We start from the raw sequence: 19663 nt of genomic DNA, 5'->3' as shown, positions 1-19663 counted from the left end.
GAAGTTTCTCAAAAGACTGGTTTTCTACATCAATATATGCATTTTAAATGACCATTTAAAACCTTTAAAAGACGTCTTCTTGCTCTTCTTAAAGGCTACAAATTGCATAGAGTGATATCAGGAACTCCGGAGACCCACAGCAATTAAAAGGAAGACAGCTCCTTACATGTTTATGTCTATGAAGTTAAAACACACACACACACCCCAGGGAAATGGAAAACATGAATTGCACTTATTAAACATGATATATCTAAAATAGGCTTTTAATTTGCAGAAATGTGTCGATGTGTATATTCATGTGCATATATAACAGAAAGGGTTGTAGCTAGGAAATATTAGCATTGAAGAAACCTTCCTAGATATCCCCTAGGCCATATACGCATAGCAAATCATTTCAGTTACTTCCTTATAAACAAAGAAAAGCAAACATTCTCCCTAAGAAAAGTCCACAGGTTTGAAAATCTCAATTCTTGACTGTCATCTCAAATTAGCTTTTGCATTATACTTCATCCCTGAAATATAAAAGGCCATGTACTGTCCTCCAATGACACATAAAGCTTCCACTAACAACTCCATTCAGAGACCAAGGTAATCTATCACCATACTTAAGGATTTGCCTAGATGCTTTATGAAGCCCAAAAGCAAAACATGGGCTTAACAAATCATCGAAATAACATAACCATATATTTCTCCAGTCATATTTTTTGCTCCAAGTACAGCAATATGTATAATAACACAGCAGCAAATAAAGAATTGGGGTAATAAATTATATATACACACACACACACAAAATGGCCATTTGTTCTTTGTAAGTTTTATGATCGTTCTTTACCCAAACATTATAGGAGTTTCCTGGTAGTCCAGTGGCTAAGAATCCACCTGCCAATGCAGGGTACGTGGGTTCGATCCCTGGTCTGGGAAGATTCCACATGCTGTGGGGCACCTAAGCCTATCGGCCACAGCTAGTAAGCCAGTGTGCTGCAACCAGTGAGGCCCACGTGCCTAAAGCCCATCCTCCACGACGCAGGAAGCCACAGCAACAGGGAAGCCCCAGCACCGCAACCGGAATTAGCGCCCACTCGCTGCAGCTAGAGAAAGCCACGCCTAGAAGGAAGACCTCGCAGGGCAAAACTAAATTAATTAATTAACTAATTTGAAAAATATTATAGGTTGATGAAGCTTTTACTTAAAGAAGGTAGGAACTTCTGGTTAAACACTGCAGTGTTTCACACCAGTAATTTTTCTATCTCATACACTAAATTCAAAGATCGCTTGTTCATGCAGAATATTTTTATGACTTTACTTTGAATGGTTTAGTAAAGCTTAAATGATAATACCATAGGCTTGTCAGTCAAGTATTTTCAATAATCTACTAGTTAGGTAAAACTCTTCTGGAAATATAAGAAGTATCTGGAAGTCCAGTTTTTCAAGCAGTAGCTAAGCTACCAGCAATCCCTAATTCTGAAAACTTTCAAGTATGTGTCTGAAATCAAAATTGTATGGTAAACAGCTGTGTTTTCATGTTTTACATTTTCAGTTTGATTTAGCTCCCCGGATGGAGCTAAATCACACTTTTTAAAATATTTTCTTTTGCACTAATTATTCCACTAAGGACAGCATCAATAAGTTCGGCAATATTAATCACCTTAAAATTAGCAAAATATCTAGTATTTGGTTAATCTGTTCCAACAGTTAATTGGTTATGGGTGAATCCTGCCAGGCAAGTTTCAATTCTGTTCTAACACATACATGATTCTACTAGAGAAGATTGCATGTATTAGGCTAAGAAAGGAAAGTTGGAACAGGACCTGGGGAACTGATCTGTGGCTCTGGGCCAATCAAGTACAAATCACTGAGGGGTTAAATCTTAATCTCTATGATCCTGCCTCTAGGAAGTGGTACATTCTCCTGTTAATAGCTGTGCTGTAGAGTCAGATGGACCTGTGTTCTAATTCATCGGGGAGTCAATTCTGTGGGTTTACAATCTGCTGGTTAGAATGGGTAGGTGGTGGGAGTTACTGGTTCCCTACAACACCATCAACCACCTATAATAGTCCAGATGCATTAATATAACAGGAGCAGAGGGAAGGACATACTCTACAGCCAAATCAACCCTGGAAGTCAAAGAGAAAGAGAAATATTTAACTGTGGAACCTCCCTGGTGGTCCAGTGGTTAACAATCTACCTGCCAACACAGGGGACACAGGTTCAGTCCCTGGTTCAGGAAATAAGATCCCACATCCAATTAAGCCCGTGGGACACAACTGCTGAGCCTGCGCTCTAGAGCACATGCACTGCAACGAGAGGCCACCTCAACGAGAAGCCCACGCGCCACAGCTAGAGAAACCCCACACACAGTGACGCAGACCCGATGCCGCCAAAAATAATTTAAAAAAAGGAAATGTTTAACTGTTTCCCACAGGCTTACAATTTTTTAAATACATTTAAAGGCACTTAGAAAGCAATGAAATAGATAACTGGTTATTGAATGCCTATAATGCATGTACAATATTTAAAATACTACCCAGGTCATCTTAAATAAATAAACCCAACCAATCTGCTGCTTATCATGGATACTTTCTCAAATCTCTGGGGGAAAAAAAAATGTCCCTGCAGAAAAATTAATCCTGGTCTTTCAACAAGAAAATTTTATAATCATAAGTAGTTCTGTGAAGGCAAGTCATTGTCATGAAAACCGAGCATGCTGTGGGTTCCTGCCTACCCTAGCCCTAAACTTCAGGACAGAAGGAAGAGCTATCAGCTCACAGATGACAGAACCACTGCCAAGTTCATGCTTATTATTTCCTTTAATTCTTTTTCTTGGGCTCTATTCAAATCATTCGCGCTTTTAAAAAGTGGTATTATCAAATCAATTCTTCTGCGTATACTCAGGGACTTGACTGGGATGGCATGTGTCCAAAACACACAAATGTCCTATACTAAAATTTCCTTGAACTCTCTACTTCTAAACTTTTCCCACAACAAACTGGTATATCTTCTCCACATATGGGATTGATTTTCTTTTTTAAAGAACCAAAACCGGAATTATTTGATGGGTCTTCTGAAGGCTTCCACCACATTCCAAAATGTCAGAGGAAAATGAGAAATAGAGAAAAATTGAAATGACGTATCTTTTTGGCACGTCCCACCAAGATCAGTTATAATGTGTGGTGAGAGCTGCATTTTCAAGCAGTGATTCACTGCCAAGATCTCTGAGCATCTTCTCTACAATAATGATTCAAACTGACTTTCACTCCAGGCCTAAGTGTCCTGATCTTGGTAGTTAGAAACTGCCTACTGAACTCTCTAGGACTCAGCTTGTTCTTCTGCAAAATGAAGGAACCAGATGACAGACTCAGTAAAGACCTTCTCAGCTCTAAAATCCTATGACTGGGTGATTTCTAACTCGAATAAATGGCTCTCACCTCAACTTCAGCATATGTAACATCTATTTAACTCCTCTGACTATAAAACTGCAGCTACCTCTGGCTTCCGGGTATTCTCAGGTGGCACCAGTGGTAAAGAACCCGTCTGCCAAGGAGACTTAAGAAACAAGGGTTCAATCCCTGGATCAGGAGGATTCCCCTGAAGGAGGGCATGGCAACCCACTCTAGTATTCTTGCCTGGATAATCCCATGGACAGAAGAGCCCGGTGGGGTACAGTCCATGGATTGCAAAGGGTTGGACATGACTGAAGTGACTGAGCACACATGCATGCACCTCTGGCTTCCAGTAGGTTCTATCAACCTCAAACTCAATTCGTGCCCAAGACACTCAATTGTCCTTAGCTCCTTATCAATCCCCCTCAACTGGGCATGTTCTTCCTTTTCAGTGTTCTGTTCTAGATCCCCTTTCTCAGGTTCCATGGCATTCCCTCACAGATCCCTGGGTTTCTTGGTTTTCTCCTCATCATATCCCACATGTCCTGGCCACATTAATGATCTGGGCTCAACCATGAAACACACAGTAACAAATACTGGAGTAACAAAACAAATGAAAAAAATAACAATTTACCAAAAAAAGTCCTAGAAACAAAATCTCTACACAGAAAAATACCCAAATTATCTTTTTAGTAGACTATCAACGAACATAACAACAGGTACAGTTTTCATCAGAAAACATTCAGGAACAACCCACACACACCACAGCCATGAGATTTACTTCCTCAATGGCTGTCAAACTGCTGATGGGATGGAGGTGGAGGGGAGAAAGTGATACCTTAGATATCTGCTCTAATGGACATGCTTTCTTATCTTCAGTTCAATTCAGTTCAGTTGCTCAGTAGTGTCTGATTCTTTGCAATCCCATGGACTGCAGCATGCCAGGCCTCCCTGTCCATCACGAACTCTTGGAGCTTGCTCAAACTCATGTCCAAGGAGCCAGTGATGCCAAGCAACCATCTCATCCTCTGTCATCCCCTTTTCCTCCTGCCTTCAATCTTTCTCAGCATCAGGGTCTTTTCCCATTAGTTGGCTCTTTGCATCACGTGGCCAAAGTAATGGAGTTTCAGCTTCAGCTTCAGTCCTTCCAATGAATATTCAGGACTGGTTTCTTTCAAGATGGACTGCTTGGATCTCCTTGCAGTCCAAGGGACTCTCAAGAGTCTTCTGTAATACCACAGTTCAAAAGCATCAGTTCTTCGGTGCTCAGCTTTCTTTATTTTCTCTTCACTTCTCCTTATGTGAATCCTACCTATCAGCTACGGTCTGAATGTTTGTGCCTCGTCCACTCCCCACAAATTCGTATGTTGTAATGCTAACTCCCAAAGGTGATGATAGTAGTAGGTGGGCCTTTTGAGGTGATTAGCTCATAAGGGTGTTGCCCTCATGAATGGGATTAATGTGATTTCATTTTTAAATAATTTTTTATTTTCGGCTGTGCTGGTTTGCTGTGCCGGGCTACTGTGTTCAGGCTTTCTCTGGTGTGGTGAGCAGGCATGTCACTGCAGAGGTTTCTCTGGCTGTGGAGCAGGGGCTCTAGAGCACACAGGATTCAGCAGTTTTAGCACAAGGACACAGTAGTTGCAGTAGGTACAGCTCCCCAGCTCTAGAACATAGGCTTAATAGTTGGAGCGCATGTAGAATCCTCTCAGGTCAGGGATCGAACCCGTGTCTCCCGCATCCGCAGGCGGATTCCTCACCACTGCCACCAGAGAAGTCCTCTTTTCTTTTCTGGCCCTGCCGTGTGTGCTGTGTGGCACCTTAGTTCCCCAATCAGGGATCAAACCCATGCCCCCTACACTAGAACCCCAGAGTCCTAACCACCAGACTGCCAGGAAATTAGGACTAATGTTCTTTAAAAAGAGCGGCCCCAGGGCTCTCTAGCCCATTCCACCACGTGAGGACACAATGAGAAGTGTGTGACCTGGAAGAGGACCTTCGCTCAAACATCCTGTCCCTCTGACCGGAAATGTGAGCCATACATTGCTGCTACTGATGAGCTGCCAGTCTCTGGATTTTGTTATAGCAGCCCAAGCCATGATACTCTGATTTAAGCTCAGCCCAAATCTCATCTCTTCCATGGCCACTCCAGAGATCGCTTTCCTTTTAATCCCAAAACTACTACAGCCATTTTCAGTACTGTTTATGCGCCATTCAAACACTAACTGGATTCTTGATTAGTTTCATTTCGATGGCAGCAGAGAAAGAGCTGGGACATGACTAGTCAATGCCAGCTTCATACCACGGTCCTCAGAATAAAAAGACCCAGAAGTTAGCAGTTAGTTTACAACTGAACACAACTGACCACATCATAAAGTACAATGCAGTACATGCTAAAAATAAGTGCACAAAGAACAGCAACAACAGAAGCAGAGCAAGCCAAAAAGGCCAAAAAGGAAAAAAGATTACTTCTGTGAAACTCGAAAGGGTTTCAGGAGACAGGACTCTCAGTTCAGTTCAGTCGCTTAGTCGTGTCTGACTCTCCGCGACCCCATGAATCACAGCACGCCAGGCATCCCTGTCCATCACCAAATCCCGGAGTTCACTCAAACTCATATCCACAGAGTCGGTGATGCCATCCAGCCATCTCACTCTCGGTCGTCCCCTTCTCCTCCCGCCCCCAACCTTTCCCAGCATCAGAGTCTTTTCCAGTGAGTCAACTCGTCGCATGAGGTGGCCAAAGTATTGCAGCTTCAGCTTTAGCATCAGTACTTCCAATGAACACCCAGCATTGATCTCCCTTAGAATGGACTGGTTAGATCTCCTGGCGGTACAAGGGACTCTCAAGAGTCTTCTCCAACACCACAGTTCAAAAGCATCGATTCTTCGGCGATCAGCTTTCTTCACAGTCCAGCTCTCACATCCATACATGACCACGGGAAAAATCATTGCCTTGACTAGACGGACCTTGGTTGGCAAAGTAATGTCTCTGCTTTTCAATAATATTATCAAGGTTGGTCATAACTTTCCTTCCAAGGAGTAAGCGTCTTTTAATTTCATGGCTGTAATCAGCATCCGCAGTGATTTTGGAGCCCCAAAAAATAAAGTCTGACACTGTTTCCACGGTTTTTCCATCTATTTCCCATGAAGTGATGGGACCAGATGCCATGATCTTTGTTTTCTGAATGTTGAGCTTCAAGCCAACCTTTTCACTCTCCTCTTTCACTTTCATCAAGAGGCTTTTGAGTTCCTCTTCACTTTCTGCCATAAGGGTAGTGTCACCTGCATATCTGAGATTATTGATATTTCTCCCGGCAATCTTGATTCCAGCTTGTGCTTCTTCCAGCCCAGCGTTCCTCACGATGTACTCTGCATATAAGTTAAATAAGCAAGGTGACAATATACAGCCTTGATGCCCTCCTTTTCCTATTTGGAACCAGTCTCTTGTTCCATGTACAGTTCTGACTGTTGCTTCCTGACCTGCATACAGGTTTCTCAAGAGGCAGGTCAGGTGGTCTGGGATTTCCATCTCTTTCAGAATGTTCTACAGTTTATTGTGATCCACACAGTCAAAGGCTTTGGCATAGTCAATGAAGCAGAAATAGATGTTTTTCTGGAACTCTCTTGCTTTCTCCATGATCCAGCGGATGTTGGCAATTTGATCTCTGGTGCCTCTGCCTTTTCTAAAACCTGCTTGAACATCTGGAAGTTCACAGTTCACGTAATGCTGAAGCCTGGCCTGGAGAAGTTTGAGCATGACTTTACTAGCGTGTGAGATGAGTGCAATTGTGCGGTAGTTTGAGCATTCTTTGGCATTGCCTTTCTTTGGGATTGGAATGAAGACTGACCTTTTCCAGTCCTGTGGCCACTGCTGAGTTTTCCAAATTTGCTGGCATATTGAGTGCAGCACTTTCACAGCATCATCTTTCAGGATTTGAAATAGCTCAACTGGAATTCCATCACCTCCACTAGCTTTGTTCTTAGTGATGCTTTCTAAGGCCCACTTGACTTCACATTCCAAGATGTCTGGCTCTAGGTCAGTGATCACGTTATCGTGACTATCTTGCTCGTGAAGATCTTTTTTGTACAGTTCTTCTGTGTATTCTTGCCACCTCTTCTTAATATCTTCTGCTTCTGTTAGGTCCATACCATTTCTGTCCTTTATCGAGCCCATCTTTGCATGAAATGTTCCCTTGGAATCTCTAATTTTCTTGAAGAGATCTCTTGTTTTTCCTATTCTGTTATTTTCCTCTATTTCTTTGCATTGATCTAACAAGGTTTAAAAGATGGTTCAAGCAGAGTTGATGAGGGATTGGGAGGACTCAGGAAGGGCATGGGACATTTCTTCCTCTGAGATACAGCTTCTTCTCTGACTCTACTTTTATGACTACCCAGTGGAGAAGCAATCTGTCAATTGCCATTTACAGACAGCTTCTCAGCTCCATAAGTTATACAATGGTTTTTTATACAATGATTTCTAGTGGGTTATTTCATCTCACCAAACAAATAGTGTGTTGCGATGAAAGCTATTTGTCAAAAACCGACTGCAACAAAATATGGCTTCAAAAGTTCTTTGGTGCAACCTTATAGGATGTCTCTTTTCTTCTCCCAAGTGGTTAGAGAAGGTCAGCTCAGCTCACAGAGACTGCTCCTACTCCTTGCCCTCTGCCTTCCTGGAATGAGGAAACCGTCAAAATCGATGATATCAACTTTATAAGTAAAAGACTTCACTGCTTTCTATTTTTTGCTTTTTTAAAACTTTTTTTCATAGAGGAAAACTGCTTTACAATGTTGCGTTGGTTTCTGCCATACAATAACTCGAATCAGTCATCACTACACATACTATATACAACCTTCCCTTTGAAGTCTCCCTCCCCTCCTTCCATCCCACCTCTCTGGGTCATCACAGAGTACCAAGCTGGGCCCCCTGTGTTACAGAGCAGCTCCCCACTAGCCATCTATTTTACACATGATAGATACTGTATATTCATCAATGCCACTTTCTCCATTCATCCCACCCTCTCCTTCCCCACAGTGTCCACAAGTCCATTCTCTAAGTCTGCCTCTCCATTTCCTTCCAGTAAATGGGTTCATCAGTACTATTTTCCTAGATTTCATATATATGCTTTTTTTTTTTTTTGAAAGTCGCTCAGTCGTGTCTGACTCTTTGCAACCCCATGGACTACAGAGTCCATGGGATTCTCCAGGCCAGAATACTGGAGTGGGGAGCCTTTCCCTTCTCCAGGGGAGCTTCCCAACCCAGGGATTGAACCCAGGTCTCCCACATTGCAGGTGAATTCTTTATCAGCTGAGCCACAGGGAAGCCCAAGAATACTGTAATGGGTAGCCTATACCTTCTCCAGAGGATCCTCCCAACCCAGGAATTGAACTGGAGTTTCCTGCACTGCAGGTGGATTCTTTACCAGCTGAGCTATCAGGGAAGCCCAGGCTGATTACTAGTAAACTCCACAATAGAGGATAATTTATTTTTGCTGGACCTCAATTACCTCATCAGTAATATGGAAATACTGATATTTATATTTAACACAAGAGATATTTTGGGAATTAAACAAGATAACATTTTTAAAAGGTTCTTAGCATTACAGGCACCCAAAAAAGTCCATATTTAAAAGAACTATGTAACTATTTCTAATTTGAACACATTTATAACTAGTTTTAAATAAATAAATAAAAATTGTTAGCCAGTTATAAATGCCTTCAAATTAGAAACAGTTATATAGTTCACCTAAATGTGTTTTCAATATAAATATATCAGAACTCAATTTATATTTCCAATAAAATGTTTATTTTATGTTTAATTTAATGTATGTTTATTTATACATCCAATAAAATGTATATTTCCAAATATAAGCTGAAAACTATATTTCAAATAAAAAAGACAAAATTATAAAACTTCTTAAAAATTTAAGGCAGACAAGAAGTAGATGTTTCATTAAAAAAACTTTATCCTTAAAAATTAAAGACATGAAAAAGAAAAGACATGATTTTTTTTATAGTTTTTAAAGTCACATGATCTAACAGCTTGTAAATTTTTTGTTGATATCAATTGGCAGACACTCATCAAATTGCTCAGACTTACAAAGAATAACAATTTTGGAAATTTACATAAGCTTACTTAGAATCAAAGTCTAGACTCATAGATTTTTATCTTCCATTTTAAAAAATTTTGTCTGTCAATTGTCAAATGCTCTGAAGCAATTCATGTTAGTTTTTTCAGTGACAGACATAAAAGGTTATTATTAGAAGGTTGAAAAGAAATATTCTGAGCACAGTAATGTGTATCACACTACAGAATGTGCAGATGAGGAATACTGATGATACAATTATAGATCCTTTGTCCAGGAAAATATTCACACTGGTACTAGTATTTTAATCATGATGCATATGGGGCTTTCTCAAGTGGCTCAGTGGTAAAGAACCCACCTGCCAATGCAGGAGACCCAGGTTCAATCTCTGGGTCAGGAAGATGCCCCGGAGAAGGAAATGGAAACCCACTCCAGTATTCTTGCCTGGGAAATTCCATGGACAGAGGAGCCTGGCGGGATACAGTCCAGGGGGTCGCAAAGGAGTTGGACACGACTGAGCGACTAAACAGCAGCAACGTAAGATGAGACAGTTCAACTCCTCTACTTCAAAGAGGAAGGAACTGAACACAAAATGTGTTAAGTAACTTGCTCGTGATACACAGGCAGTTGCACAGTCTTCATCACAGTTTTGCTATATGGAACTTCACCTCTTTATTTCTTAGCAGCCTGAAAGACTCTGCATACAATTTGGAACAGTAAGGATTTGGGACTTACGCACGCATTCAGTCACTCACCGATTCAATATGTACAGAATGGCTATCATGTGTCAGGCACTGTTCTGGGCACTGGGTAGGAAGACCCAAGCTGAACTCCCTATCTGTCCCAAAGTATTTGTGTGACTTTGGACAAAAATCTCTTTAGATCCCAGGTTCTTAAAAACTTCTTAACACGAAGACAGTAACATCAACTTCTCTCACAATGGTGAAAGATTAAATGAAATCACTCAGGAAATACTGAATAATGTCTCCAATTTACATGCAACCGACCTATTATCTAATGTGCAAACCATATAAACAACTGCCATGTGAATGTCAGACCTCACACTTAACAAGACTGAACTTACTATTTTTCCTTTCTGTAACTGCTACATTTCTTGTATCCTAAGACATTTCAGCTACTTCCTTTCAAACCTTTCTTGTACCTCCTGATGCTTTATCAGTACAATCAAAACTCATGACAGTATCATACAAGGATTTTAGAATAAAATAGAAAAGCTGGCCTCAGCACAGCTACTTAATTTCTCTAAGCTCCCATCAAAGACAGAATGAGTTTCAAAGCACCTGAACCTGAATTAAAGTCATTAAGCACTCTAGCTCTATGAGATAAAATTCAAAGCCCATCTTTGGACATAAATCTAGGTCAGATTAGGGTTGCTTACAAGTGTTTCCACTTTAGGTGGAAATTATGCGTTAACATCTAAATTCCCAGGTAAGCGTATAACTGGCAAGCAGCCACTTGAAAACTACTTTACGATGCACAGTACTTTCCTCATTTGAAATCTTCCTGCTGTTGACAGTCTGTGAATGAGGAAATTGACCAAAACAGCAGAAAAGGGGCAAACTCAAATTAAAGTGCTTCCTCTCGCTTGAACAAGCCATGACAGAACCCTCATCAATGTAAAAACCAATATAACCCCAGCATGGACCACCTCCATCCGAACTATTCCAAGTTCTATCACAGGAAACGCAGAGGAGTCATGTGCATGGATTTCTAGGTTTAGTTACACCAACAGGGAATGAGCAACGGTGACTGCTCTTGCGTCCACACCTCAACAGCAGAAAAATAAGACCTACAAAAGGCAAGAGAGGAGCAATAACCACAACTGCCTACAGTTTAATTCTTTTTCTTACACAGTCATTTATCTCCATTAAAAATCACCTGGAAGTCAGATTTAATTAGGAAAATCTTAAAATATTTTATTCAAAGGGAAGATACAATGTCTTACTGTGATCAGTTTCTACATGCCTCTACAATTCGTATACCATTCTTCTCCAGAGCATTCAGAATTCTGAGTTGAAGGACTCCTTGGGAAATCAAAGCCACAATGCAGAGGTAGGTGGTGCCTGAGAAATGGCACAAACCAACTCCCGTGTTCTGCATAATCGGTTTGTACTTCATGCTTAGTCGCTGAGTCATATCCAACTCTTTTCGACCCCATGGACTGCAGTCCACCAGCCTCCTCTGTCCACAAGATTTTTTCCAGACAAGAATACTGAAGTAGGTTGCCATTTCCTCCTTCAGCAGATCTTCCCGACCCAGGGACTGAACTGGAGTCTCCTGTGTCTCCTGGATTGCAGGCAGATTCTTTACTGCTGAGCCATTGGGGAAGCCCCTTCTGCACAGAGTTACTGATGCCTAAAGCCATTAGGTGATGCTGTGGATTGAACTGTGTCCCCCAAATTGCATATGAAGTCCCAACACCCTAGCACCTCAGATTATGACAGAATTTGAAACAGAATTTTTTTCAAAGGTAATTAAGTTACAGTGAGGTCACCAGAGCAGAACCTTATCCAGTATGACTGGTGTCCTTGTAAGTACAGGACATTTGGACAAAGGTACAGAGAGAAGCTAACTTGAAGACACAAGCAGAAGACAGCCATCTATTAGAAAAGAAAGACTTAAAACAAGCCCTTCCCTCAGGATCAGAAGGAGGAATGCCCAGACACCCTGATCTTACATTCTAGCCTCTGGAACCATGAGACGATACATTGCTGTTGCTTCAGCCACTCAGTTTGTGTGAAGGCAGCCCTAGCAAAGTAGCCCGGTGATGGAAAACAAAGCCAGGATTAAAACCCAGCTTTGCAGACTCTAACATGAGGCTTTCCAACTCAGTGCAGTGTTCTGCAACTTAACTCTCTGTTTTCAGTCAAAGTTCTCTGCCATAAAAATCCCACCCCTTGTTCAACTTGTAAAAGACCACGTTAATGTACAATGGTTATGTTGAACTCTTGGGAGCTACATAGCCACATTATCAGAGAGAGATTTTCACATAGATGTCTCATGAACTCAAACTCCAATGTCTAAAATCCCAATCAACTACTCCACAAAGTTAGTATGGACACTGTTTTAAATCTAAGAAAGTCTAAGTACAAGATTCAAGTCCTTGGACAAGTTGTCTAAGCTCTCCAAGCCTTAATTCCATATTAATAATATGAATTTTACCAACAATATTAATTCTATATCTGCCCCTCCCAAAAAACCTTCAAAGGGCTAATGTGAAGGAAGGATAAATTGGATAACAGCCTTTTCAAACTGCAAGGTGTTACAAGTAATTCTCCACCCAATCACAGAATGACAGGATGTGACTGACAGAATGTAGTCCGCTGGAGAAGGGAATAGCAAACCACCTCAGTATCCTTGCCTTGAGAACCCCATGAACAGTATGAAAAGGCAAAAAGATAGGACACTGAAAGATGAACTCCCCAGGTCAGCAGGTGCCCAACATGCTACTGGTGATCAGTGGAGAAATAAATCCAGAAAGAATGAAGGGATACAGCCAAAGAAAAAACAACACCCAGTTGTAGATGGGACTGGTGATAGAAGCAAGGTCCGATGCTGTAAAGAGCAATACTGCATAGGAACCTGGAATGTTAGGTCCATGAATCAAGGCAAATTGGAAGCGGTCAAACAGGAGATGGCAAGAGTGAACGTCGACATTCTAGGAATCATTGAACTAAAATGGACTGGAATGGGTGAATTTAACTCAGATGACCATTATATCTACTATTGTGAGCAGGAATCCCTTAGAAGAAATGGAGTAGCCATCATGATCAACAAAAGAGTCCAAAATGCAGTACTTGAATGCAAACTCAAAAACGACAAAATGATCTCTATTCGTTTCCAAGGCAAACCATTCAATATTACAGTAATCCAAGTCTATGCCCTGACCAATAATGCTGAAGAAGCTGAAGTTGAACAGTTCTATGAAGACCTACAAGACCTTCTAGAACTAACAGTTCTATGAAGACCTACAAGACCTTCTAGAACTAACACCCAAAAAAGGGTGTCCTTTTCATTATACGAGACTGGAATGCAAAAGTAGGAAGTCAAGAAACATCTGGAGTAACAGGCAAATTTGGCTTTGGAGTACAGAATGAAGCAGGGCAAAGGCTCTTAGAGTTCTGCCAAGAGAACGCACTGGTCATAGCAAACACCGTCTTCCAACAACACAAGAGAAAACTCTACAGATGTGCATCACCAGATGGCCAACACCAAAATCAGACTGATTATATTCTTTGCAGCCAAAGATGGAGAAGCTCTATAAAGTCAGCAAAAACAAGACCAGGAGCTGACTATGGCTCAGATCATGAACTCCTTATTGCCAAATTCAGACTTAAATTGAAGAAAGTGGAGAAAACCACTAGACCATTCAGATATGACCTAAATCAAATCCCTTATGACTATACAGTGGAAGTGAGAAATATATTTAAGGGACTAGATTTGACAGACAGAGTGCCTGATGAACTATGGACGGAGGTTCGTGACATTGTACAGGAGACAGGGATCAAGACCATCCCCAAGTAAAAGCAAAAAAAGCAAAATAGCTATATGAGGAGGCCTTACAAATAGCTGTGAAAAGAAGGGAAGGGAAAAGCAAAGGAGAAAAGGAAAGATACAAGCATCTGAATGCAGAGTTCCAAAGAATAGCAAGGAGAGATAAGAAAGCTTTCCTCAGAGATCAATGCTAACCAATAGAGGAAACCAATCGAATGGGAAAGACTAGAGATCTCTTCAAGAAAATTAGAGATACCAAGGGAACTTTTCATGCAAAGATGGGCTTGATAAAGGACAGAAATGGTAGGGACCTAACAGAAGCAGAAGATATTAAGAAGAGGTGGCAAGAATATACAGAAGAACTGTACCAAAAAGATCTTCACAACCCAGATGATCATGATGGTGTGATCACTGACCTAAAGCCAGACATCCTGGAATGTGAAGTCAAGTGGTCCATAGGAAGCATCACTACGAACAAAGCTGGTAGAGGTCATGGAATTCCAGTTGAGCTACTTCAAATCCTAAAAGATGATGCTGTGAAAGTGCTGCACTCAATATGCCAGCAAATTTGGAAAACTCAACAGTGGCCACAGGAATGGAAAAGGTCAGTCTTCAATCCAATCCCAAAGAAAGGCAATGCCAAAGAATGCTCAAACTACAGCACAATTGCATTCATCTCTCACACTAGTAAAGTAATGCTCAAATTCCTCCAAGCCAGGCTTCAGCAATACGTGAACAGTGAACTTGCAGATTTTTAAGCTGGTTTTAGAAAAGGCAGAGGAACCAGAGATCATATTGCCAATATGCACTGGATCATCAAAACAGCAAGAGAGTTCCAGAAAAACATCTATTTCTGCTTCATTGACTATGCCAAAGCCTTTGACTGTCTGATTCACAATAAACTGTGGAAAATTCTGAAAGAGATGGGAATACCAGACCACCTGACCTGCCTCTTGAGAAACCTGTATGCAGGTCAGGAAGCAACAGTTAGAACTGGACATGAAACAACAGACTGGTTCCAAATAGGAAAAGGAGTACGTCAAGGCTGTATACTGTCACTCTGCTTATTTAACTTATATGCAGAGTACATCATGAGAAATGCTGGGCTGGAAGAAGCACAAGCTGGAATCAAGATTTCCAGGAGAAATATCAATAACCTTAGATATGCAGATGACACCACCCTTATGGCAGAAAGTGAAGAAGACCTAAAGAACCTCTTGATGAAAGTGAAAGAGGAGAGTGAAAAAGTTGGTTTAAAGCTCACCATTCAGAAAACTAAGATCATGCTATCCAGTCCCATCACTTCATGGCAAACAGATGGAGAAACAGTGGAAACAGTGGCTGACTATTTTTCTGGGCTCTAAAGTCACTGCAGATGGTGACTGCAGCCCTGAAATTAAAAGACACTTACTTCTTGGAAGGAAAGGTATGACCAACCTAGTTAGCGTATTAAAAAGCAGAGACATTACTTTGCCAACCAAGGTCCTTCTAGTCAAGGCTATGGTTTTTCCCGTGGTCATGTATGGATGTGAGAGTTGGACTGTGAAGAAAGCTGATCGCCGAAGAATTGATGCTTTTGAACTGTGGTGCTGGAGAAGACTCTTGAGAGTCCCTTGGACTGCAAGGAGATCCAACCAGTCCATTCTAAAGGAGATCAGTCCTGGGTGTTCATTGGAGGGACTGATGCTAAAGCTGAAACTGCAATACTTTGGCCACCTGATGTGAAGAGCTGACTTATTGGAAAAGAGCCTGATGCTGGGAAAGATAGAGGGCAGGAGGAGAAGGGGATGACAGAGGATTAGATGGCTGGATGGCATCACCGACTCAATGGACATGGGTTTGGGTGGACTCTGCGAGTTGGTGATCGACAGGGAGACTTGGTGCACTGCAGTTCATGGGGTCGCAAAGAGTCTGACACTACTGAGTGACTGAACTTAACTGACCACGCAATCACAAGCTATTTCTCTCTCTAGCACCATTTCTTTTAAACTCACTCAAACTCAAAACCATTGATATTTCCTTCTCAAATCACCTATAACCAATACTTCACCTAGATCTGACCTTTTTTCTTCTACAACATTATTGTTTATCACTGCTTTCTTATAAAACTGAGTCCTCATTATTTCACATCTACACTGCTTGAATAACTGATTTATCCACTTCCAGTTTCCTCCTTCTCTAATCTATATCATATCCTAACAGCAGATTTATCCTCCTAATAAACGCAGCTCAAAAGTCTTCAGAGGCCCTCTAAGCCACAGAACAGGTCCCAACTACCATAGCATCATTCTACAACACAACCGCAGCTCCGGGCCAGCTTCTAAGCTGATCTCAAGGTATACCATGTGCCCAAAGTCCTTGCCCAATACCCAGCCAGTATGAACAGACAGATCATCAAAAACTTTAATATGACCCTATTTCTTGTTTCTTCTTTGAGCTTCCCACGGGTTGACCAAACTGTCAAAACTGGATCTTCTGATAACACTAGGAACTTCCTCTTAACCTTGAATCTAGAAAGACATCAGCAAGGTTAAGCTGGTTAATTCCACCACATGCCCCACAAGCTAAGGAGCATGCCTACTGCCCAGAATCACTTCCCTCCTGTTTCTCTCTTGGCCCAGCAACTCTTGGCACTCTCCTACTTCCTAACATTCAGAATCTATCATAATTAAAATTCACAGGTCAATGGGAACCCATTGCTCTATCTCAGCCAGTGGTTTCCAGTTCCATCAGACTGAACACAAGTATTTTCTTCCTGGAATAAATCTCACCTGACAGTGATATATTATCATGTTTACATATTACTGGATTCGGGAGGAAATGCCACATATGCAGAAGGATATGTGAGAATGGAAACAAAGACAGATCTTAGCTAAGGAGAGGTATGTGCGGGTCAGCACATCACAGCTGCTACTTAACTCATGAAATAAATAAAATCACAGGGGAAAAAGTGCTGATTAGAGAAAAGAAGGTCCTTTCCCTGCCTAAAACTCCGTAACACTTAGAAAAGGAGCCAACACAAGAGAAAGAGAAACGGTTACCTACTTGGAAAATCTGGTGTCATAGAAGAGAATGTTTTAACCACGTTCAACCTGATAAAAAGGTTGGATAAAATAAGACATGTGTCTATTGAATGTGACAATAAGGAGTTCACTGATGAACCTTTCAATACTTCCAGCTAAACAGGAGTGATAGAAAACAAACTGAAGAGAGATGAAAGGGAGAATGAACGGTGAGAAAGTGAAAACACGAAGTAGAATTCTTCGGAGTTCCCTGGTGGCCCAGTGGTGAGGATGCTGGGCTTTCGCTGCTGTGGCCCAGGTTCAATGCCTGGACAGGGAAACAACTCAGACCAGTGAGAGACTACATTTAGTTCATCAATATCTCAACAATACTACCGAAGTAAATCATTGTTATTTATCTTATTGTGGATCAGCAGACAAGGAGTCATAGTTCCTGCAAAGCAGAAATAAACCAAAGTCGTATTTCATTATTTGTACTTTAAAAACATGTAGCAGAAGTAAAAGTTCTGAAAGTGAATTGAAAAGATCCCACTAATAAAAGGTGATTTATTCCCTTGAAGTAGAAAACTGTGCCGGAAGGTATAAAGCAAAAATAGAGCAATTTTATTTTATAAAAAATTATATGTAACAAATAACTGTTTAAAAGACTTTTTAGGACTTCCCTGGGGGTCTAATGGTTACGAATCCACCTTGCAATGCAAGGGACGTGGGTTTGATCCCTGGTCTTGGAAGCTCCCATATGCCATGAGGCAACAAAGCCTGGGGCCACACCTACACCTGCACAGGGCAAACAGAGAATGAACCCTGCCAGCCAAAACTAGAGAAAGCTAGCTCATAGCAACAAAGAGCCAGTGCAGCCAAAAACAAATACGTTTCTAATCTAAAGAAATAAGAGTACTTTCTAGAAAAATGACAATGGAACAAAATATTACAACATAATGTTGATATGCAAAGAGCATCCATGAATCAATAAGAAAAGCCAATAGAAAATAAAGAAGAGGAAAAAGAAACCAAGAAAGATAAAGTACAAAAGACTAATAAGATAGCATAATTCCCCCATTTGTAAGAAGTTTCCTTAGAAGTCATGAGTATAGAGTAATTTTAGATTAATACGTGCCTTAAGAACTCTGCAAACAAAATCAGATGTATAAAAACCCTCAGCCAGCTATTGACAGTCTCACCATCAACACACAGCACTTTTTCCCCCCCACAGCTGAATACTCAGCAGGATAGTTTTATTTAACATGACTTGATGTGATTGTAAGAGGTGCTGATTTTAAATTTCAGTTTACACATTCCAATTAGAGATATAACCATATAATTTAGAAACAGCATATTCAGAGGTGTATAATATTTAAACAGTTATGGGTATCACACAAATTCAAAAGCAAGGATAACAAGGGAAAACGCCTACCTTCCCTGATAGCTGTAAACGGTGTACCTTCCTCTTCCTGCAGTCTGATCACCTTCAGGGCTACCAACTTTCCATTCACCCTGGAGAAACGGAGAAACAGAAGAGAAGGAAATCCATGAATATATGTTCTCAGTATGGTTCTAATTGGGCTTCCCAGGTGGCGCAAGTGGTAAAGATCCCACCTGCCAATGCAGGAGATGTAAAAGACGTGGGTTCAATCCCTCGGTTGGCAAGATCCCCTGGAGGAGGGCATGACAACCCACTCCAGTATTCTTGCCTGGAGAATCCCATGGACAGAAGAGCCTGGAGGGCTGCAATATATAGGGTCGCAAAAGTCAGAAACAGCAGAAGGGACTTAGTACACATTGTTCTAATTGTCTTCATTACAATTTGTATTTTATGGATTTGCACTAAAAATGTCAGTGACTCAATTATGCCACCACAACAAGATTAACTTCAGTATGGCTGGGAACCCAATATCATCATCATAAATATTCACACTTCAAATATTCACACTTGCACGGTTCAAGATTTAACTCTAGTTTTCTGTGATTCACTCGATGTTCCTTCCAAAATGAAAACTAGTGCTTGATAAAGAAAACACTGCATTTGATCAATTATTCAGATTAATTAAAAATCAAGTACTCAGAACAGCACTCTCCCTCTGTTTCTCCAATAGGTCCTTTGTCTTAGGATCAAATGTCTTTAGGGCTTCCCAAGTGGCTTAGTGGTAAAGAACCTGCCTGCCAAGCCGGAGACCACAGGTTAGGTCAGGAGGATCCCCTGGAGAAGGAAATGGCAACCCACTTCAGTATTCTTACCTAGGAAATTCCATGGACAGAAGAGCCTGGCAGGCTGCAGTCCACGGGGTCACAGAGAGTTGGACACCACCGAGTGACTGAACAACAACTTCATTTCCAGTCTTAAGCTGAGGTCGTTCAGTCCCCAAAGACGGAAAACTGGCCCTGTCTTCTTTCTTCTCCCCTCTTTCTCTCTTTCCGTAACCACCTGTTTCTCCCTTTTTCACCATTTTCTTAGAGTCTCCTAATGTTGTATTTAGTCTGATGATGTTTTATAATGCAGTTTGTCATCACAGTAAAAGTTAAGAATATTTTACTATTACAAAATTACACAAGACCCATACAAAACAGATGGTTCTTCTAGACACATTCTAAATGTGTATCAGCTCTAATTAAAAGTAAGATTACACTAGGAAAGTAACTTTCTATACAATCAATTCTGTTA

General features: G+C 41.1%; 1 protein-coding gene across 7 annotated transcripts in view; it reads right to left on the bottom strand.

Annotated features, from left to right (window-relative positions):
* The window catches only part of CDK14 (cyclin dependent kinase 14), a 683048-nt gene that overhangs the window by 454475 nt on the left and 208910 nt on the right, over positions 1-19663 (bottom strand). For all 7 annotated transcript variants that reach the window (XM_088833154.1, XM_055420391.2, XM_055420393.2 and 4 more), the window contains one exon: positions 18419-18498. In XM_088833154.1, the coding sequence (XP_088689280.1) occupies positions 18419-18498 (80 nt within the window). The remainder of the gene's footprint in view (positions 1-18418; positions 18499-19663) is intronic.

The sequence above is a fragment of the Moschus berezovskii genome, chromosome 3 (assembly GCF_049115385.1).
Source record: "Moschus berezovskii isolate FMDL1 chromosome 3, NW_MosBer_1.0, whole genome shotgun sequence".
NCBI classification, from domain to species: Eukaryota; Metazoa; Chordata; class Mammalia; order Artiodactyla; family Moschidae; genus Moschus; species Moschus berezovskii.
The sequence above is the reverse complement of the archived record's forward strand: the minus strand, read 5'-3'. Positions and strand labels throughout refer to the sequence as shown.